Raw genomic sequence first — 23,926 nt, forward strand, 5'->3', positions numbered from 1 at the left:
ACCTCCCTCGAGGGAGGGAGAAGGATTGAACATATATTTAGTAATTGATATTCTTCCTAAATGCTGGATTAAACAGTTCAATCACAGCAGCGACACATTAGAAGCACATTGTGAAGTTACGTACCATATTGATGGCATTCACTGGGCCGATGCTGTTGACAAACATGTCTGTGTGGATCACTGTAGGTTTAACTGCAAGGGAAAAACAAAAGGATTGTAATGATGAGCAATTATGTAGTACTTACATAGCATTTCAGTGCTTGCACACACTGTAGCATTTCCTTACTACATTGTTGACCTGTAAATATAGTACGATAAAACGGGTCCAACATTTATTTAAAGCACACCTCTTGCTCTTGTCAAAGAGTGTGTATTTAAAACTGAACTCCTGACTTGTTCGCCCTCTGCAACATGCACTCTATTACTCTTCTTGTGTCACCATGCATGAGCCCCGTGAGGCTGCCATGATGGTGAATGGTACGGTGTTCGCCTCGCTCTCACACAGAGGAGATGTACTTTTCGGTCGAAAGTGCCTCATAAATATTTGTGCTGATGCTGCATAATATACTGTACTGTACTGTACTGTAAGACTTAGTTTAGCTGCAACCAAAGAGGCACTGTTGATTTAGCCTTAACTGGTTTGCTGTCTAACGAAAGACATGTCAGCTGATGGTAATTGACCTACATCCATTCACAGAAAGCATTCCTGATCATTGAATAATTGCTAATATATATTGTTGTCAACTAAGGACATGTTATTAAACGCTCATTCCTAGTTTAAGCTTACTTGTATGCATACTTGTATGAATTGGGCCCTCATCTATTTGTTATGGACATCAATGACATCAGTAAGGTATTAGATACATTGAAGTTTGTGGTTTTTGACGACACAGATATTTTGTTTGCTCTGGTGAGGACTTGCAGCAGCTCTTGGAAGTAATAACACAATAAATGATTAAATTAAAACGGTTGGATAAAAAAATATTGTCCCTAAACTTTAACAAAACCAAATTCATGTTGTTCGGAAACATGAAAATTGATAACAGAAATTGAAAAAACATATGAAAGTACCTTTTTGGAGTATTGTATTAGATCACAAGCTGTGCTGGAAACCTCACATCAAATATCTGAGTAGTAAAATAGCAAAAAATATTGTAATCCTGGGAAAAACAAAACACATCTTAAACCATAAAACCTTGCACACTCTATGTTGCACACTTTTATTGCCATATCTTAAGTACTGTGTGGAAGTCTGGGGTGACACAAGAGCACGTTACAAAATGTAAGCACATTACAAAAAAGAGCAGTGAGAATAATACTATCGGGAACACACAAACGCACTCTTTATAAAGTCGCAAATATTTAAATGTATGGATCTGGTGAAATTCAAAACTGGACAAGTAATTTATAAAACAAGAAATAACATGCCACGTGTTAACTCTTAAAAGTGCATATTCGTTTGTGGGGTGACTCTGTGGAATCGATTGCATAAATAAATCAAACATAGCAATATCATAATTCAATTTAAAACTAAATATTATTGGTAGGTACAACAAAGAGGAGGAAACAAAATATATTGAGGATATATTTTATCTATATAACTACATGTGATTAAATGATGAGTGTTTATTTTATTTATTATTATTTTTATTTGCATATTCATGGATGTATTTATTTACAGTATGTTTTATGTCATATACTCAGTATACTTCGTACTATATTATAATGTATACTATAATATATACTACATTAATTTTGTTAAATAAGGTCATCATGTCTTCTGTTTGTTGATAAAGAATCAGATTATTATATCTAAGTAATGGGACTGGACATTATAAGCTTTTGCTTCTTCCTGGTCCTTTTCGGACACACACCATCTTATTTTCTTTTTTTATTTACTTTGTTAAAATTGTATGGATGGAGACTATTTTTGATTGCTGTGATCAAAATAAAGAATACGTTTAAAGTTAGTTATGCTTTTACGACGCTAACTGCAACCGTATTCACAGGGGATCTCTCAAGTCCACACTCCCCTTTAAGTGCTTCTATCAGATCTTCTTTGATTTGTTTATATTTTAAGATGACAACAATGATACAGACCATGCCAAAGCTGGACTATCTTCATTTAGATCAGCACCTTATGAAACTTCTTCATAGACTTACTTCTTTATAGACTTCCCTAAAAGTAAAATCAAGTCCACCTTTTGTTACACTTCCCCAACTACATTATTGATGGGCAGATTGACGAAAGTGTCACAAAAGTTCATATTGTGGGAAATTGGTTAGGTTTATGTTAAGCAAACATACTCACTAACAAATTGTACCTGATTAAAATATACAATATTTTTGTATAATAAAGTTCATACATGGTGGCGGTGCACTAATGCAAACCACATCTACAACTAACCTACTTTTAAATGTCTATCAGGACTTATTTTGATGTACTAAATATTGAGACAGAGTGTATGTGAACACATGCAAGTTTCCATCTGCTCAGCGCTGCACACTGCGCCTCTTTAGACGCAAACAGCTTGTGTCGATTTGTGGACACATCTGACATGTATGACAAACCTCTACATGTTGGTGTCAAATGGATGTCCGTGTAGTGTCATGATGCTGTGAGTCAGCGGTGCCATGCAGCACTATCAAACATGGCTGACTAAACGTGACATCTAAAGAGGGTTCAGGTTGAGACGCATCTGCCTTCAAGGCACTCATGTAGGGGATATCGAGTGTTGGAGGGAGATAACGCAGGTTTGCATCCATTTTTCATGTCACTCCCAGGCATACAGTACATGTCAAATGCATGGCATGACCCTCCCCCCAAGGCAAGACACACTGTGTGTGATGTTCTTGCATATTGTGTCTTATGTGATACATACGATAGCTGTGAATATTCTGCAGGCTATTCCTCTCATATGATTAGTCATGTACAGTATATTGACCTTGGACCGGACTGAACTGGTAAGCAGTAAGAGTCACGATTCATTGTGTTAAGACGACTTTGAACATGTGACAAACCCTCTTCTTTTTAAAACCCATTCTTAGAAAAATATTTTTCCAGGTGGTCTCTGTGTGGGTGCTGCGTTTCTCCAGGTCACCGGTATAAAGTGAGTGACAAGAAGAGGGGGCGGAGTTAGTCCTTTGCATGTATACAAATCTGGTCACCGCCCAACCTGTTTTCTCTCCAGTATTTTCCCACCAACATATACATATAGGGGCCCTAAATTAAAAAAAAAAAAAAAAGATAAATGTGCTGCCATCTCCTGCCAATAAGGTTCCACTGAAACATTGACTATGTTCTCAGAGTTTGAGGCTGGGGAAACAGGCTTCTGCACAGTTCTAACAACAGACTTGCTTAGGAGTACACTTTTAGCGGTCATCTTCGTTTCCACAGAGTTGGGTGACTATATGCCTGTAAGTAGAAATACATTTGCTGTTTCATGCCAATTTTGGTCTGTAAAGTCTCGTATGTTTGTATGGGTTTAAAATGATTCTGATGCAAATTTCTGTTAGCCTGAAAATGGGGCTGTCCATTGTATCGTAGCATTAAGATAGCGGGATAAGAGCCCACCAGGTTCTGTCCGAGGTTCTTTCCATCGAGGGAGTTTTTCCTTGCCTCCGTCGCCAAGTGCTTGCTGAGGTATTAATTTAATTTGGTTTTCTTTCATTTAAACCAAATTTGCTTGACTGCCCTAAATTTTTGAGTGTTTTCTAAGGAAAAACTAATTCATAAAAATATTTTAAAAAGTGTTGAGTCTTATATTCAAACAAATATGATATATACTGTATATATTTTTTCTGAAAAAAATACCTTTTGTCTGAGATTGTATAGACTAGTTCAGCTATACAGTAGACCCACGGGGGCTTAAACACCACCAAGTACTTCAAATGAAAATAGTGGTGCAATTAGTGATTAAATTCAATCCAGTGACTTGTGATGCACTTTGCTCCATCACGCCATGTCTGCTTACGTGATTGGAAGTTTAGAGGTAAAGCTGGCTAATTATAAACCCTCGGTATCTGCGCAATTTGACAGCTGGAGTAGCGAATGTGCGAGATCAGAGCTTGTTTGAAGATGACGTTTGGTTACGGTAGTGGTAGCTGGCCTCAAAAATGACTGTATGCTTTGTGTGTGTCTGTAGATCTGACGTGAATGTAAAGCCTCATCTAAGTCTTCAGAATTAAGATTATGCCCTTCGTGAATTCTGTCACATTTTATGGAGTAAACACATTTTATAGTGTGTATTAAAAAAAGACTGTAAATAAAATATCAGCAAAGTAAAATGAATATATGACCATGCCACAAAGATGCTGACACGCTGCGAAAATACTGCAGTCACTTCAAGAATGAAAGCAAGGTCATGATAATAAAAAAAGTAATAGTGCCATGTTATTTTTGTAATGAAAAATAAGTTTGTAACTGCATGCTGAAAAGATTGAATAATCCAACAAATAGCAAAGTATGGTCCAGTACCTTTTAGTTAATCCATCAATTTAATATGTATATGATCTGGTATTGTATTTCATTCAAGTCGTGATCTGTTATTGTGTGGCTGTCCCTCCCGACTTATTAGTATGCAGTTATTCCACTCTGTCTCTATGCAGCTATGAATGAAAAATAGCATAATGTCTGCCGTGTCAAAGAGAAACAGAAGATTTATAAGGCAAGACGTTTTTAAAGATAATGTGGAGGAGACCTGTCATTTGTGTAACAGTTTATTTTGTTATTGTATAATTAATATACGACTACCTTGGGTGTTTCATACAGTGCTTTCTGAAATACTGCACACGATATGGCGTAAATGATTTGTAGTTTTAGGGCCTGATCTACTGGGATTCCAAATAAAAAGTGCTAAATAGCGTGTGGAAACAAAACAATTGTAAGTACTATAAGCATTGTGACTGCACAATTAAAAAAAAAAAAAGTTGTGCAGACCGCCATATTTAAATTAGGTTTTGGCATGTACTACCAGCTGTCACTATGGATATATTAAACATGTGGTGTTTTGCTATGTTGTGGGACATGAAGCACACAACTATAACCTGTGGCATAGATTTATTGATATATCAATACAAACGCCATATGAAAAAAAGATTTTAAATCATACACTTGAGTCATCCAGCAGCTATAAAATGGTGTTGCTGAATAGGCGATATGGGTCTATAATTTTTTTATTTCTCACGGTCAAAATATGTTGACACGCGCATCCAGTTGTGCGTAACTGTGGTAGGTTGCATGTACCTTCCAAACATGCTAATTATAGACTCAAAAACAGGGGCCACAAACTGATTCAGGTTTAAGAAATCACATTGCGGCTGCTAAATGATTACATGTGCATGTCTTCGTCCGAGTATTGTGGGAGCTTTGATAATCTGCATATATTCTAAGTATCCATTTAGGCAAACTAAATGGAATACGCTCGCTACTTTGCTCATTTAAGAGACGCAATTCTCGGCACACAAACTTAGATTAGCTTTGTGTGCGCTATCAAGTCTGCATATGTTTTTAAAAAGACGCAAACATTTAGTAGATCAGTCCCTTAGTGTCTTCAATTCAGCTAAAACAGCCGATATCTTCCTATAGGGGTGTGTGAAAGACAGGCCGGTTCCCATTGATGTGCAGAACCATCCATCAAGCGTTACGGAGTATTGAGCATCTTCTCCTTGCTCTGACTCTTTTCAAATGACATCGTGATGTATGTTTTACGCTGGTGGAGAGGAGGGCCCCACCCAGCTGTCTGACAGCGTGAAAAAAGTGAGCCACTTGACTTCTCTCTACATAAAAAAACAGACCTGTATACCATTTGTATATACAAACATTTGTACAACTAGCAATGCAAAAAAATGCCCACTACATAAAAATTATAGAGGGTCTTGAAAGTCATTAAAGAAGCTTGAGCTATCTTGTTTTAGTTTACATATTTACAGTATATTGCAGGGTACGGAACCTATGGCTCGGGAGCCAGATGTGGCTCCTTTGATGACTACATCTGGCTACCGGATAAATCTTAGCGCATTAAAACATTTTGATGTATTTTAATCCATCAATCTGTTCTCTACAGCTTGATTACAGGTAGGGATGTACCGATCCGATATTTGGATCGGATCGGCCGCCGATATTTGCCAAAAAATGCGTATCGGCAAGGCATGGGAAAATGCCGATCCAGATCCAGTTTAAAAAAAACTCCGGTCCGTGTTTTCCAACGCACAGATTTAAATAATACGTTCCACTTTTCTGCTGCTCCCTATTTCCGTTCCGCATTTTCCAGCACACCTTCAACACATCCACAGATTCTCACGCAGTTGCTTGTAGCTGCTGGCATTACACGACAGGCTCTTCCCACTCCTTCTTCTGTCTCCTTCTCACAGACAGCAAGCGCAACTTCTTACACACGTCACACGTCACATGCGTCCTCTCCCAGCAGAGAGGTAGCAGCATGGCTAACGTTAGCTGTGATGCTAGCGCAGCCGCTAAGGTGCGCGCCTGCTCAAACGTCCTCTGCGCACGGCAAATCTATGCCACGCACAAAATCAAATAAAAAAATAAGCGCATAACAATTTTCGACACACGGACATGACAGAGAAAACAGTTTTCGTCATCATTGTTCAAATATTGTAACGTATGTCGAGACGCTTATCTCCATTCGGTGCCACACGCCCACACCATCAAAATGGCTAAGCAAACATTTCCACATCAACACCGTATGAAAAAATTAGTGATTTTTTTAGTTGTGATTTCCTTCTCTGCATGAAAGTTTAAAAGTAGCATATATTAATGCAGTATGAAGAAAAATGTTTTAATGTAGACATGCAAGCATTGAAAGAACATTTTGAAAATCAAGATTACATTTCCTGCAAATGGGTGCAATTCTACCCTATATTTTAACTTTAGAATTATTCTCATATCAAACTCTTTTGGCTGTCTTTTTGACACTTACATCAGGCGCCCCCCTCCACACCCTGGATTATAAATAATGTAAATAATTCAATGTGATTATCTTGTGTGATGACTGTATTATGATGATAGTATATATCTGATAGTATATATCTGTATCATGAATCAATTTAAGTGGACCCCGACTTAAACAAGTTGAAAAACTTATTCGGGTGTTACCATTTAGTGGTCAATTGTACGGAATATGTAATTCACTGTGCAACCTACTAATAAAAGTCTCAATCAATCAAAACACATAGAATCATCATACTGCTGTGATTATATGCATCAAGTGTTCATTCAAGGCTAAGGCAAAATACCGAGATATATATCGTGTATTGCAATATGGCCTTAAAATATCGCAATATTAAAAAAAGGCCATATCGCCCAGCCCTAGTTCAATGATGCCATTTCTGTTTGTCATGTATAATTTTGTCTATTTTGTGTTTATCCTTGAATAAACAGGTCAGTTTCTTGTTACCAACCATTGTGTATTATTCAAACTCCCCTAATTCAGCTGGCTAGTTGTTATCAAGAGTACTAAAACCCTTTTCAACATGATTCTGACAACTAAGTAGGCTAAATAACTTTAAACTTTAATACATGCTCGGATAGACCAGTATCGGTATCGGTCAGTATCGGTATCGGATCAGAAGTGCAAAAACAATATCGGTATCGGATCGGAAGTGCAAAAACCTGGATCGGGACATCCCTAATTACAGGCCAAGGTTTGGCTCCAGCGTTCCTGCAAGTCTTGAGCCAATCCCAGCTACACGTGTTGTGAGATCAATAATTAACGTCCCGCCTTTCAATCAAATATTCAGCTCGATAGTTTAATTGGATAAAAACCCTTTTGAAAAGAAGATGGCGAAAATAAGAAAAAGATTGCGAGTACCATAGATTTCAAGACCAAGGGACAACAGGGAAGAGCAGGTTCTGGTGTGTCTAATATGCAATAATAACATTTCTTCAATTAAACGGCCAAATGTGAATCGCAAATTCTACACACGTCGCATTAAAAGTAAGAAGTATTCTATTTATTATTGGTTCGCTTTAGTATAGCAATGTTATTATGAATAATACATTTAGACATATTATACTCTAAAATAGTTTGTCTTAAAAAAGCACACATTTAGTTGTATTGAGTGTTAAAAATATGATATGGCTCCCACAGAAATACACATTAAAAATAATGTCATGGTTCTTTCAGCCAAAAAGGTTCATGGCCCCTGGTCTGTAGTCTAGTCTAGAGATGTATACATGTAAAACAGCAACACAGAGCTTTACTTCCTGTCACTCACACTCCAGTGACCTGGAGAGGTGCACCAGCGATACCAGATTAGCAAACAGGGAATGCATTATGATTATGATATGATTTAGTTGTGATCAAGCAGATTTATCAAACGAATGTTGAGCAGCTAGGAAAGAAAAGAAAACATAATTGCAATCCAGGTTCTAGTAGATTGACCAATCTGTCTATGAGCATCAACTGGTGGAGCCTGCTTGAATGAGAAGCAAAACATATTTTAAGACAAACAGAACGGCCTAATTGCGATCAATTGAATGCCCTGAGAATATACAATGACCTGCATGAATAAAAAATAGACATATATCCAGGGATGTCTTGTACTCAGGTCAACACGGTTATGGTTCTGCACTTTGGAACTATAAAAGCAGGATAGCTCCACCCACTCTGTAGTATGGATCAATTATTTTTGAGTTCCGTATTGCTTGCCATGTTAAGGGCTGATACCAATTTCCAGGGCTGAGGAGCCTCTGTTCCGTTTTTTTTCCCCTTTCATCTGTTGCCAAAGTGCTTGCTCATGTGGGGTTGTGTTTTTTGTTTTTTTAACATATGAAGAGCATGGTCTTGGATGTTTGATTGTGACTAAACAAGTGGAAAATCAGCATCTACCTCCGATGTCAGGCCTCAGTTTGTTGTCGTATCCGTCTAGCAGGCCGTTGAGGATATGCGTGACGTCACTCTCGTATACCTTGGGGGTCAGCACCCACGTCTTGTTGGTTACCTCATCATCATCATCGGTTTGAAAGGAGCTGCGATGAGAAGAAAAATGCATGCAATCAGTTGTTTTGTTTCGAGGGACAGCAATGCAGTTCTTCCATATACATGGTTTCTCTAATGAAGATGTATGAGGACCAAGAAAAGACACAATGTCCCATTTTATAGATATAGTGGCCACTCTGCAGTCAATTGCAGGTACCACACATACCTTCACTGTTTGCTGCCTTAGGACCTGAATGATGACCCCCACGTAAACTTTCATTGACTCTATTGGAAGATAGCAAAGTGGCTGAATTATTTGTCACATCCTAAATATGGTTGGAAGGCTTCTAGGAGTCCTGCAAAGACAATTTTCTCAAATACTTCTTCACCTCGCCGAATGAAAAGGTAATAACATCTCAAGAGCCCGTGGCCGCAAATGTCACTACAGCAAGAGTAAATATGTGGGTTTTGCTTTCATGTTATTTCTCAGACAGGTTTGATGTTGTTAAATTACATATCCAGAATGGAGGGCTTCTGTTTTTTATCGTTTTATTCATATTGAGTACACACAATCTATACAAAGTAGGGATACAAATAGCCTTCCAAGAACCATTTGGTTTTGGTCTCTTTTGTCAGAGTTAAACATAGCCCTGTTTTGCAAAACACAAATTTGGGCTGAGCTAGGGCTGGGCGATATGGCCTTTTATTAATATCTCGATATTTATAGGCCATGTCACGATACACGATATATATTTCGATTAGGGCTGCAACAACTAATCGATTAAATCGATTAAAAAAATAGTTGGCGATTAATTTAGTCATCGATTCGTTGGATCTAAGCTATGCGCAGAGGCAAATTTTTGTATTTTTTTTTTATTATAAACCTTTATTTATAAACTGCAACATGTACAAACAGCTGAGAAAAAATAATCAAAATAAGTATGGTGCCAGTATGCTGTTTTTTTTCAATAAAATATTGGAAAGGATAGAAATGTAGTTTGTCTCTTGTATCCTATTATTAATCGATTAATCGAAGTAGGGATGTCCCGATCCGATATTTGGATCGGATCGGCTGCCGATATTTGCCAAAAATTGCGTATCGGCAAGGCATGGGAAAATGCCGATCCAGATCCAGTTTAAAAAAAACTCCGGTCCGTGTTTTCCAACGCACCTATTTAAATAATACATTCCACTTTTCTGCTGCTCCGTAATTTCCGTTCCGCATTTTCCAGCACACCTTCAACACATCCACAATTCTCACGCAGTTGCTTTTAGCTGCTGGCATTACACGACAGGCTCTTCTCACTCTTTCCTGTGTCTCCCTCTCACAGACAGCGAGCGCACCTTCTTACACACGCCACATACTGTCACGTCATACGTCACATACGTATACGTCCTCTCCCAGCAGAGAGCGAGGTAGCGGCATGGCTAACGTTAGCTGTGATGCTAGCGCAGCCGCTAAGGTGCGCGCCTGCTCAAGCGTCCTCTGCGCACGGCAAATCTATGCCACGCACAAAATCAAATAAAAAATAAGCGCATAACAATTTTCGACACACGGACACGACAGAGAAAACAGTTTTCGTCATCATTTTTCAAATATTGTGACGTCTGTCGAGACGATCTCCATTCGGTGCCACACGTCCGGACTCCACACCATCAAAATTTCCACATCAACACCGTATGAAAAAATTAGTGATCTATTTAGTTGTGATTTCCTTCTCTGCATGAAAGTTTAAAAGTAGCATATATCAATGCAGTATGAAGAATAATGTTTTAATGTAGACATGCAAGCCTTGAAAGAACATTTTGAAAATCAAGAATACATTTCCTGCAAATGGGTGCATTTCTACCCTATATTTTAACTTTAGATTTATTCTCATATCAAACTCTTTTGGCTGTCTTTTTGACATCAGGCGCCCCCCTCCACACCTTGGATTATAAATAATGTAAATAATTCAATGTGATTATCTTGTGTGATGACTGTATTATGATGATAGTATATATCTGATAGTATATATCTGTATCATGAATCAATTTAAGTGGACCCCGACTTAAACAAGTTGAAAAACTTATTCGGGTGTTACCATTTAGTGGTCAATTGTACGGAATATGTACTTCACTGTGCAACCTACTAATAAAAGTCTCAATCAATCAATCAAAACACATAGAATCATCATACTACTGTGTTTATATGCATCAAGTGTTCATTCAAGGCTAAGGCAAAATACCGAGATATATATTGTGTATCGCAATATGGCCTTAAAATATCGCAATATTAAAAAAAGGCCATATCGCCCAGCCCTAGTTCAATGATGCCATTTCTGTTTGTCATGTATAATTTTGTCTATTTTGTGTTTATCCTTGAATAAACAGGTCAGTTTCTTGTTACCAACCATTGTGTATTATTCAAACTCCCCTAATTCAGCTGGCTAGTTGTTATCAAGAGTACTAAAACCCTTTTCAACATGATTCTGACAACTAAGTAGGCTAAATAACTTTAAACTTTAATACATGCTCGGATAGGCCAGTATCGGTCAGTATCGGTATCGGATCGGAAATGCAAAAACAATATCGGTATCGGAACGGAAGTGCAAAAACCTGGATCGGGACATCCCTAAATCGAAGTAATAATCGACAGATTAATCGATTATCAAATGACTCGTTAGTTGCAGCCCTAATTTCGATATTTTGCCTTAGCCTTGAATTAACACTTGATGCATATAATCACACCGGGATGATGATTCTATGTGTCTACATTAAACCATTCTTGTTCATACTGCATTAATATATGCTCATTTTAAACTTTCATGCAGAGAGGGAAATCACAACTAAGTCAATTTACCAAAACTGTATTTATTAAACAGTTATTAAGCAGTGGCACAAACATTCATGTCAATTCAAAACAAAGTGCGAGATTGTCAGAGACATTTTAAAACAAACTATTAGTGCACTTTTGTGCATGATGTCACTAGGATGACATATGTTTTTATTAATTCTATTTTAATTATTTATTTTTTTATCGTGTTCTGTTTGTGTTGTGTTGTGTTTGCTCGGTACTCGTTTTATCTTTTAACCTGTTCATTGTACAGCACTTTGGCTACCCCTGTGGTAAATTTTAAATGTGCTCTATAAATAAAGTTGATTTGATTTGATTTGATATCAAAACAATACTATATTAAAGTGCACTTTTTGTACAGAACACCACTACAATAGTTTAAAACAAATAAAGTGCGCTTTTGTGCATGATGTCACACAATACGATATTTCAATAACTGTCAAATAAAAATGAGCTGCTTAATAGGAAATCAAATTGTGTATGTCCTTCGCTATCTGGTAGGTTCCTGTGGACGTTATCTCCTTCTGTTGTTGACTATTTGTTTTATACAGTGTTGATGTGGAAATGGTTGCCTGGGCATTTTGTGGGTGTAGCACCGAACGGAGATGTTGACATGCGCATACTTGACATATTACGGTTGTCTGTTCAACATATTCATGCGTAAAACCAAACCACCGACAGACGATGGACCCCATGCTTTTTTTCTTGGGAATTTATTCTTCCTTCATTTGTTACCAGATTTGCACCTTCTTTCTCTCGTATTACCACTTGCACCGCTACGCTAGCACCACAGCTAACGTTAGCCATCTTTTTACCTCTCTGCTCCGCGAGAGCGTATGACGTTGCACGCGCGACAGTATGTGACATATGTAAGAAGGTGCTCTTGTTTTATCTCTCTGTGAGAAGGAGAGACAAGAAAGAGTTAGGATCGCATGTAGTGTAATGCCCGCAGCTAAAAGCAACTGCGTGAGAACGTATACTCGAATATCACGATATAGTCATTTTCTATATCGCACAGAGACAAACCCGCAATATATCGAGTATATTCGATATATCGCCCAGCCCTAGGCTGAACAACTAATCAAAAAATAATTGAAACTGACAATTTGTTTTCAACCAATGGAAAATGGCCCTGTCAATTATTTTTACCCCAAAATGCATTAAGGCTGCCAGAAACCCAGCAGAAGAAGTAGCAGTCATGTATCACTGCCCGATCCAGTCATGGACTAAAACTGAAACACTCAACCACGTGAGTACGGTAGCTTGTACCCAAAATGAATTCAGTGTTAGTTGTTGGGACAGACTTTGTCTACAATAAAGATTATGTTGACCAAACATTTGAGTATTAGTTGAGAGTGAAATAATACTGCATTAACTGAAATCCAGGTACAGGGTTCAATTAATCGTGATTTGGATTTTTGCCATAAACGACCAGTCTAAACACACATGTTCATTGCAGAGGACACTTGTTCTCAGGAGGTTATATAGCTGTATTGAAGTACAAAGGTCAATGCATTATTTTGCACTTCCTGTGAACCCTTATTTTTTTCCACATACAGTCCTGAAAAATTGGTACATAAAACTTTTACACAGAACACGAAAAGCTTGATTTTGCAAAAACTTTCACACAGCGATCTGGCATCCCGTATTCAGATAATTACATTTGTGGAGACATCGGCACCATCATCTGGTGTGACGTATACTATACTTCTCAGATAGCAACAATTGCTCACAACAGGATCCCTATTTTGCACTTCCCATGTAGCCCTTTGTAACAGAAATCTTGCAAAATGCTGCATCAGAGGTGAAACTGTAGAGCTTATATTTGCTCGTCGGTGCCTTTTATGCAGAACCCTGAGAAGCAGGATATGTTAATATTGACTTCGGCACCACATCAGATGTGATACCAAACCTTCTTTTTGGGCGGCATCAGTTGCTTACAAAGCAAGAGGGTCTTGGGCGTCGAACTTCAAACACCTTTCTTCCAGCATTCCCATGTACTGTACACTTTATATTCATATTTTGCATTGGTGCAGTTTAAAGAGGAAAACACCAAAAAATAGCCTGCTTTTTTACCTTAGATTAAATAAAACCTATTTGAATCCTTAACCATGAGACCTTTGCCGTTTTTATACACATTATTCATGAATGAGTTCAACATTACAGCATTTTATCAGTAACCCAGTTCTTATGTATGTGGGTTCCTCAATATAAAACATACATTTGTGGCTGAATATGCTCAACAGAAGTTAATGCGTCGGTGTATCAACTGCAAAGAAGAAGAGTGAAGATGGAGTCAGATGCACAGAAGGACACACACACACACACACACACGCACGCACACACACTCACAGGTGACCAAAATAGATGTTTCAATTGTTGCATCTCCAGTAAACACTGAACGAGAGCAGGGGAAAGGGTTGATAGCGTAAAGGCACAACCTTGAACAAGCTCTGATCTTTCTTTAAGCAAGGCTTTGGGGGCTAGGAGAGAAAACAAGGCTTCTGGATGAAATAATAAAGAAAGAGGAGGGGCAAGGAGAAGAGACCTGATAGTGTTCCCATGTTGCGAGGCTGAGAGCCATGAATTACAGTTTCACCTGCACTCTTCCTTAGATTGCCTTAAGAGCCATCATGTGCCATCCATTTCCACTTCCACACACCAGTGACTTAGCATTAAATCTTAATTATATTACTCAGGTGGCCCCTTTTGAAAAATGTCTTACCCAGTTGGATAAAAATAAGGACTAGCTGTCACCAGCCTCAGGTTGCAGATCAACTTTAGATTCCTTCCGTTTTTGTAGCTACTTGTCCTTTAGGATGTATTGGAAACAGAAATAATCAATCAAACGGTCGCCCTCATAAACCTTTTTTAACCGTTGAAAAATAATTGCTGTACAGTTAATAATAAAGATTAAAAGGTTGTGATGGTGGGCCTTGGCAAATAAATTTTGCTTGATAATAAATTGTCCCACAAATTATTGCAGATGAACAAAATTATTGTCAGCATCAATTTGAGACCGAATTAAGCACTAATGTTATCATAACATATGATATTATTTATGCAATTAACCATATCAAAATTAATAAACTTGTATTTCTCATTACTGTTTCTACCATAGTAAATGGAAAGTCAAAAGATTTAAATGATCTTAAATAAGTAGACATACAATGAAAATAAAATGTACTCAATCTGTGTTTGCAAAAATTACACTTCAATATAGGGCTGGGCGATATATCGATATACTCGATATATCGCGGGTTTGTCTCTGTGCAATATAGAAAATGACTATATCGTGATATTCGAGTATACGTTCTCACGCAGTTGCTTTTAGCTGCGGGGCATTAAACTGCATGCGTTTCTCACTCTTTCCTGTCTCTCCTTCTCACAGAGACTTAAAACAAGCGCACCTTCTTACATACGTCACATACTGTCACGTAAGCAACGTCACATGCTCCCGCGGAGCAGACAGGTAACGACATGGTAACGCTAGCTGTGATGCTAACAGCTAACGGTGTGGTAATACGAGAGAAAGAAGGTGTGAATCTGGTAACAAATGGAGGAATAATTAATTCCCAAGAAAAACAGCAGGACCTTCGTATTGTGAGGCACACGCACTAACCCCTGTATCACCGTGCTGCCTTGCTGGTGCTGGTGCATTACCTACTCAGTGGCCTAGTGACCTACTCAGTGGCCTAGTGGTTAGAGTGTCCGCCCTGAGATCGGTAGGTTGTGGGTTCAAATCCCGGCCGAGTCATACCAAAGACTATTAAAAAAAAATGGGACCCATTACCTCCCTGCTTGGCACTCAGCATCAAGGGTTGGAATTGGGGGTTAAATCACCAAAAATGATTAACGGGCGCGGCCACCGCTGCTGCCCACTGCTCCCCTCACCTCCCAGGGGGTGATCAAGGGTGATGGGTCAAATGCAGACAATAATCTCGCCACACCTAGTGTGTGTGTGTGACAATCATTGGTACTTTAACTTTAACTTTAACTTTATCATCTGTGTGTAAGTTAACGGCCTTGTTTCCACCCTCTGAGACAACGATTGCGGTTGACTGACAAGAAGATTCACTCTGTTCATTTAACTCTACCATTGAACAAGCGCCCTCAGGTGCTGAGCGCAATGCATAGAGTGAACCCTCTTTGTTCCCTGTTTAAAAGCGAGACAAGAAAAAACACCCAAGGACATGGCAATTTATCAATGCTGGCAAAATTATCAGGTTTATTTCATATATCGTTATCGGTCCATGCCTACGTGATGTAACAGCTAAACTATTATCATGTTGCACAAAAGCAAAATAAAAATCTATCGTTAATTGTTTTATCCAATGTCTAACTGAGGTTTCACAAGATGCCATTTATGGCATATTTTCTACAAGTGTTTGTCAATTTCGCATGAACTTACTGTTGTTTGACTTTTCCACTAAATCTATGTGTTAGGGTTGTCCCGATACCAATATGTTGGTGCCAGTACCGGTACCAAAAAAAAAAATTATTATTCGCTTTACTTTAACAGAAAATATTATGATACATTAAACATACGTTTCTTATTGCAATCAAAGAATAATTTTGGCATTAAATAAGATAATGAACATGCTAGACAACTTATCTTTTAATAGTAAGTAAGCAAACAAAGGCTCCTAATTTGGTTGCTGACATATGCAGTAACATATTGTGTAACATTCTATTATTTTGTCAAAATTATGAGGGAGTGGTAGATAACTGATTAAAAATCTACTGTTAATACCTGCTTACTTTCTGTTTTAACTTGTTCTATCTAAACTTCTGTTAGAATGTAATAATAGCTTATTCTTCTGTTTGATACTTCACACAAGTTTTGGGTGATACTACACATTTTGGTAATAATCCAATACCAGATATAAGGTCATACATTGGTCATACTGAAAGTTCTCCTGTATCCAGAGACATATTTCAAGGGTTTATGAACAATAAAAAAAAAGACAAAAGATGTTGTGATAGTAAAATTATTGATATAATCATTGTAGTATCGACTATGTACGCCTCTTGTACTTGGTATTGTAACAGTTGATGTATGTGTAGACTCACCCGTGGCATTTGTTTACATGCAGGAGTGCTAGCTTGCTGTTAGCGGTTAGCTATTATACCTTTGTATGGTGTGTAGTGAAGCATGTTTGGCTATTCCTCGTCCTGCGGGGGGTGATCTTGTAAGAAACGTAGTTTATTTGTTGCCATGGCGGCAAGAATTTGAGATTTAGAAGTTGCTAAAACACTACTGACTCCGGATGGACATTAGCCGCTAGATAGCGAACGGCTAACAATAGCAAGAGCTAAGCACTGTTTTCAGAGCGGCACTTCAATGTTTATTGCTTCAATTTTATTGTTAGTTTTTAAGCCAATATGTGTCCATTTTCTCTTTTCTATCGCCGCACTGTTACTGCTTAAAGTACTCTGCGTTTGCGCTGCCTAACATGCGCCTTTGCTCGTTTTACCAGCAATGTCATGCCGTCATGCCGGGGGGAAAAAAAGTACCGTTATTTTTCAAAAGCAGTATAGTACTGTTTTTAATTCATTAGTTCCGCGGTACTTTATTAGTACCGGTATACCGTACAACCGAGTGGCGGGCCGTGCGTTCCCCACCTAGGCCTTCAGTGATGTCCGACTTCAATAATTACCTCTCAAAGTACCATAATTTATATCACCACATGACCATTGCTGGAGAAATACTATACAGAAACACAATTACGCCGTACTGGGAATTGAACACATCAACAATGTACAAAATGGGTTATTTTCTGGCACATTTAAAAAACAATTAAAATGCATTAGGAATTAAAACATATCTTATGTGGTACTGTCAAAACTAAAATTGCAAAAAAACATCTTAAAAGTGAAAACATTTAATATTTGAACTCACAATTTATAGAACCTATTCGATGGCGTAAAAGCCAGTGGTACCACTCGTCGTCGGCTTATTCGAGTGGAAATGGCGAGCATTTCCCCATTTCAAGGCAAGAACAGCTGAGCTAGCTTCCGGGGTTGGCCGACATAGTCTCACAAGATGTAGTTTCTCTTTAAATATCCTTTTTGAAAATGGCCTTGCAAATATATACCTGCCACCTATCCAATGTTTTGTTCTCCTTCTCTGCTATCCCGGTCTGGCTACGGCGCAACAGTTCTCGCTTCCTGCTAAATTGAAACTTGTGAATGGATGCTCACTTTTGAAGTGAGTGTCCAATCACAGTCTCGTTAACATCAGGCTACTTAGATAGGCTACTGTCAACAACTTGTAATCTGATTGGCTATCGCAACTGTATCTCAACTCTATGTGTTCTCAAATTAATCCGCTAACGGTCCCAATGAGTATCCAATCACAGGACGCGTGAATGTCACATTCAACGTGAGGCCATCTAGAAGGGCTTACTGACAACAACTCGTGATCTGATGGCTATCGCAACTGTCTATCCACTTTATGTCCCCGTTCACTTACAGTGCACGGACGCCTGCATTGTTGATTCTGAAGGCCTCGGGCAGATTCCGGACAGCATGGCAACTTAAGCTAGCTGAATTCTGATTGGATGCAAACCAAAAATAAAAAAACAGCAATGAGCATAATATGACATGAAGAGAATATGAATACTTGTATATGTTTAGGGAAAGTCAATTAAAAAATAATTTAATCTTTAATTATGATCATGATTTCTGGTTATGTTAGGCCAGCAGAGAAGGCCTTGCTGGCCCTGACGGCACACCACTGGTACAACCCCGTACAACCTCGAGTCATACCAAAGACTACAAAAATGGGACCCATTACCTACCTGCTTGGCACTCAGCATCAAGGGTTGGAATTGGGGGTTAAATCACCAAAAATGATTCCCGGGCGCAGCACCGCTGCTGCCCACTGCTCCCCTCGCCTCCCAGGGGGTGAACAAGGGTGATGGGTCAAATGCAGAGAATAATTTCGCTACACCTCGTGTGTGTGTGACAATCATTGGTACTTTAACTTTAACTATGTGTACATATGGAAATGTTCCAAATCGAAGGTGATGAAAGGAAAAGCCATGTGTTCTTCAATGCCAGCAGATCTGTGGTCTTGCCTGCTAGGTAAGTATTTAATGGGCCGCAGACACGTTTGTTTTCCATGCATATGTATGTCAGTGAGCAACACTCGGGTGGAATGTCAGGTTCAAAGCATCGCCTATGCCTACCCATACCACCATGATGCACTTAAAAGCAGTCCCTCTTGGCTAATCTCAATAAAAACCTTCGGTAAGCCTATAACTTGAGCTATAAAGACTGCAAGGCTGGTAATATCACTATCTTCTTTTAGCCTCCACATTAAACTTTCTAGTGAGAGAATGCAAGCATGTGGGTGTGTTTCTCTAGCTGATATACTAACCAATATCAAATGAACCTTTGTGTTTATCGTTGTCCGGCATGAAATTAGTTCAACGCCTACGCAAAATAACAACCCCTTTTTTGTGTGTCACACCGTTGCCTACACAGTGCCATTAGTCACTTTGTAGTGACTGACAAATATCTATCTCAAATCTAATGCTACTTTTGTAGGCAATAAATGTCCAATATTATACTATTTTCAATCATTTTAAAGAAGTTCCACATTTGTTGTCCACAATAAAGACTAGATGCTGGACATATACATTATGTTCCTTTTGATTATTGTTTAATAAGTGTAACCAACAAAAATGTTTACAATTTGGACCGCATGAAGTTTTTCATTTTCTTTTTCAATTCTTATTAACGATACATGTTAAAAGTTTTAATCATGTTGATGTGAGCTTTTTTGAAGATCACGGCAAGCAGAAAATGTTTTGTTTATTTCAATTGTTTCCCTAAATTAGGCATTGAGGTTGTAAAGTGAGTTTTACCACCAGGTGTGAATGAATGATGGGTTCCACATGTAAAGCGACTTTGGGTACTTAGAAAAGCGCTATATAAATCCCAGGTATTATTATTATTATTATTTATCTGATTACTCAATTAATAAAACTAACTAATAAATAGATTACTTGACAACTAAATAATTAATAGCTGCAGCCCTTACACACAGTAATTATGCACTTGTCCAAAGTAATATATGCCATATTGCCATATATCCTACAACAACAATATATTAAGGAGGAGGACATAGGGCCACAAACATTAGCATCACTAGCATAGCTACATTAGCTACAGTGCTTACAATATTGTCACATTTTACTGGCAATCATGCTGGATTAATGTACACCTGCCATGCTTGTAGCTGACTGTAAGATAGTTGATATACTTTGTTTTTAAGATGTGTAGTGAGGCCTGTAAATTAATAAAGCCCTTTGTGAAATGGTGGGCGTATACACAGGGCAGGCTTATCTAGATAGTAGCTGGTCAGAAGGAGCCTCTTCCAAAAGAGGAACAAGCAAGTTAGGAAGATGATGCATCGTTTGGTGCTCGTAAACACGTTACTGTTAAAACATAATTCAAATGTAATTATGACATAATTATTAAAAAAAAAAAAACAACCTCAATTGGGTCAGCATCGCTCTATACTTAACTGACCTCTGGCAGGTAAAGCTGGGCTATTTATGGACTTTAGACTACATCTTACTGGGCAGTAGGTATACATGCATATCCTGATATAATTCAATACAGTCTCAGTTTTGACTGACAGTGTCAAAAAGGCATTAATGTAACAATATGTTTTCATGTCCATAACTATTTATTTGCACCCACAAAAGTCAAGACCAACAGGGCTGAGACAGCAGGGACTGACACAAGTGAGAAAACAAAGCCATCTCACTTTTGAGTTTATTGCCACGTCAACGAGGGTGACTAGTCATCTCAGACTTCTGACGAGTCATCTTGAGCTCTGACCCTGGAATTATCAGACAATCACTATGACCTCAATACCTCGCGGATGAATTCAACACTTTTTGAATAAAAAAAAGAAAAGAAAGTGGCAGTCATCTCCTATTTTGTCTTGTCAAACGTTGCCATTCTAGGAGGGTTGACGTCTACATAGTGAGAAGGATTATGAGACATGCAAATGATGATCATTATGGAGACAGAATGTTTGATTTGTGCACATTAACGCAACGTTTCAAGTGATCACAATAGGCTCGTATAAGGGAATGAATGGAACTTGCTGCAATAGCTCACAATACTTTGAAGAAATATATTGATATACTTCCAATGTAGACATTGATGGTTTTTAATACCCATATATACGGTAGTAGATAAAAAGTAGTTACCAAAATAACAGTGCGCTGCAGTCAAACTATATTCATTACACAACAATTGTTGTAACAGCTTTGTACAGGTGTAGCTAATGTGTTCTTACTGTATATTTCTTATCTACACTTTTGTGTTATTCGTGCCAAGCTGGCCTTTGAGTCAATGGCGGCAGCATAGAAAAATAATAAATACTAATAGAACTCCAGATGTACATTAGAAGAAAAAATTAAACATATATTTTTTATATGCCTATTGTGATAGACTACAAGCCTGAGGTGAGCTGTTGACTGAAATCCTCAAAAATAGACAGGGATTTATGTATTTTAGGATAGTACAATACAATATAAAAAGCAGCATGCCAGAAAATCGATTTTGGAATTGTTATAATGTTTTTTTTAAATATTTTTTACACATCATTTTAATTAGGGGCAGTACGGTGTTACAGGGGTTAGTGTTGGTGCCTCACAATAAGAAGGTCCTAGGTTCGATCCCTGGGCTTGGGATCTTTCTGTGTGGAGTTTGCACGTTCTCGTCGTGACAGCGTGGGTTCTCCGGCTTCCTCCGACCTCCAAAGACATGCACCTGTGTATAGGTTGTTTGGCAACACTAAATTGGCCCTAGTTTGTGAATGTAAGTGTGAATGTTGTCTGTCTATCTGTGTTGGCCCTGCGATGAGGTGGTGACTTGTCAAGCCCCGCCTTTCGTCCGAATACAGCTGGGATAGGCTTTCCCAGACACCCCCGCAACCCTGAGAGGGACAAGTGGTAAAAAATGGATGGATTGCATTTTGATTAGGGATGTTATTTATATATAAATGTAAAAATGTGCTTTTAAATGTTTAATATCGTTTAAAGTACCTCTCAAATTAAATGGTTTAGACCAGCGGTTTGCAACTCATGTCAACCTGGGACCCTCAATGCACTGTCAAATGAAGCATTTTTTAAAACAGTCTTGGCCATCCTTTTTAATATAAATACATCAAACAAAAATACACACTCAAGGGCGGCATCTCATAATAAATTAAAGTGACCAATTTGATTGGAAAACATCCTTGATTTATATTATGTTCTTTATAACCCAGACCCCATAGACTGCCCTGAAGTTTAAATACACAAACATAAAAGTAGTTTCCCTAAAATACACATTAAAGCTATAAAGTGTGTTTTATCTGATTCCTTTATTAATCGAACAAACCAATCGATAGTTGACTCGATTAGTAGGCTAATCGATAGCTGCAGCTCTAAAACACACAATACATAATGATGTCTATAAAGTGCATTTCAGGGTACATTATTAAGGAAATGAGGCAGGACATGATAACTACATCCACAAAATATATTATAAAATCAAAGTAAACATCAACATTGCACTAAGTAAGTACACCCCTCCTGAGAGACAGCGTCCTCTGAAGTCGTAATTTGTATTTAGCATACCAGGGCGTTATTTTTACAAAATGTGTAATTATTTGTAACAAACCAAAGAAATAGACAAAGAACGATATAGCCACTGCAGAGAACACTAAGTCTTAGGGGAAAAAACCTTGGGTCAGGCACGGCTATGTGCTTAATATTTTGATAACATTTTTGTCTAGCCGTCTAAAACCCACCCAGAATGGGGTCTATGAACAACCTTAGGGTCCCAATCCACCATTTGAGAATCCATGATTTCCATGAATTTATAATTGGATAGATGACAGTAGGGATTAGGGATGGAACGGTTTATGACTCTCAACAGAATCGCGGACACGATCACGTAATAATCAAATAAAAACAGAATCCACTGTTAAACGCGAAATATCAAGGACATTTACATAAATGTGACTGGAATGCTGTTATCATGAGGAAGAGGAACATTTATACCCAAAACACTCAACCGCCCCCTCCCAATATACACAATGTCGAAATGGACAGCTAAAACACCGGCTAAGTCTGCGGTCAAACTACAAAGCTAATGCTCGCCAGGACAACCCATACACCTGCAACATATCTTGTCTGCTTGTGTTGTTGTGGACGAAAACACCGATGCACGTTCAATGCACAGCCACTTGGGAGGCAGTCCTCAATCATCTCCACTAAAAAACATAGCAGCTGTCAAGCGCCCTTGAGAACAGCCGTACACTTCCAACTTCCACAATAAATGTATGTCCCCTCGGAGGGTCATGACAAAAAAAAACGCATGCCTGATAAAAACTGGTCAAAAATAAGCTTTCACTTTTCAACCTAGCTGGATGCTAATGTACATTGGATATGCCATACAGAGTGCATGCAACAAATTAGTATTGGCGATTTTATATGGCAATTTCCACAACCTCCAAATGAGGCAATCAAAACTACAACTAAAATTCACGTTACGATCAAACAGCTGGTGTGCAGTAAGTACAATACTTACAATATAAACACTTTGTAGGGCTCAACATAAGACAAGACTGGCACATTCAACTTAATGCCAATAGACTACTCTCTGACTATGGCAACATACATACAGTGGGTAAGGTTGTATTTTTGCCTCATTACTGTTAGAATCCTGCGTGTGACTGAAGCATTACAAAATGGGACTATCCAGAACTAGCTGCAGTGGGCTCATACAACCACTAGGTAGCAGATGTGAGCAGATAATGTTGTATCATATTTTTCTCTTTCAGACTTATCAGGTCTTATCAGGTCGGGAGTGTAGTCTTCATACATTCTTCACGCACGCTTACAAACAACAACCTTACCAACTATAGTACAAACTGAAATAAATACATACTTGCAAATGAGTAGGGCTGGGCGATATGGCTGGAAACTGAATTAGGATATATAAGTGTTTTATATCAGTCAGTAATGATTAATTATTGATATTTGTTATTACCTATCGAAAATAAGGACGAGGCGAAAAATATATTAAATGTAAACATTTTTATTTAAAATGTAATCTTTCTTTGATTATAATC

General features: G+C 38.2%; 1 protein-coding gene across 5 annotated transcripts in view; it reads right to left on the reverse strand.

The window, feature by feature from the left end:
• The window catches only part of gabrg2 (gamma-aminobutyric acid type A receptor subunit gamma2), a 102,068-nt gene that overhangs the window by 68,749 nt on the left and 9,393 nt on the right, over positions 1-23,926 (reverse strand). For all 5 annotated transcript variants that reach the window (XM_061962532.2, XM_061962530.2, XM_061962529.2 and 2 more), the window contains exons 2-3: positions 8,853-8,992; positions 125-192 (exon numbers count right to left, since the gene is read on the reverse strand). In XM_061962532.2, coding sequence (XP_061818516.1) covers positions 125-192; positions 8,853-8,992 — 208 coding nt within the window. The remainder of the gene's footprint in view (positions 1-124; positions 193-8,852; positions 8,993-23,926) is intronic.

The sequence above is a fragment of the Nerophis lumbriciformis genome, linkage group LG09, assembly GCF_033978685.3.
Source record: "Nerophis lumbriciformis linkage group LG09, RoL_Nlum_v2.1, whole genome shotgun sequence".
NCBI lineage: Eukaryota > Metazoa > Chordata > Actinopteri > Syngnathiformes > Syngnathidae > Nerophis > Nerophis lumbriciformis.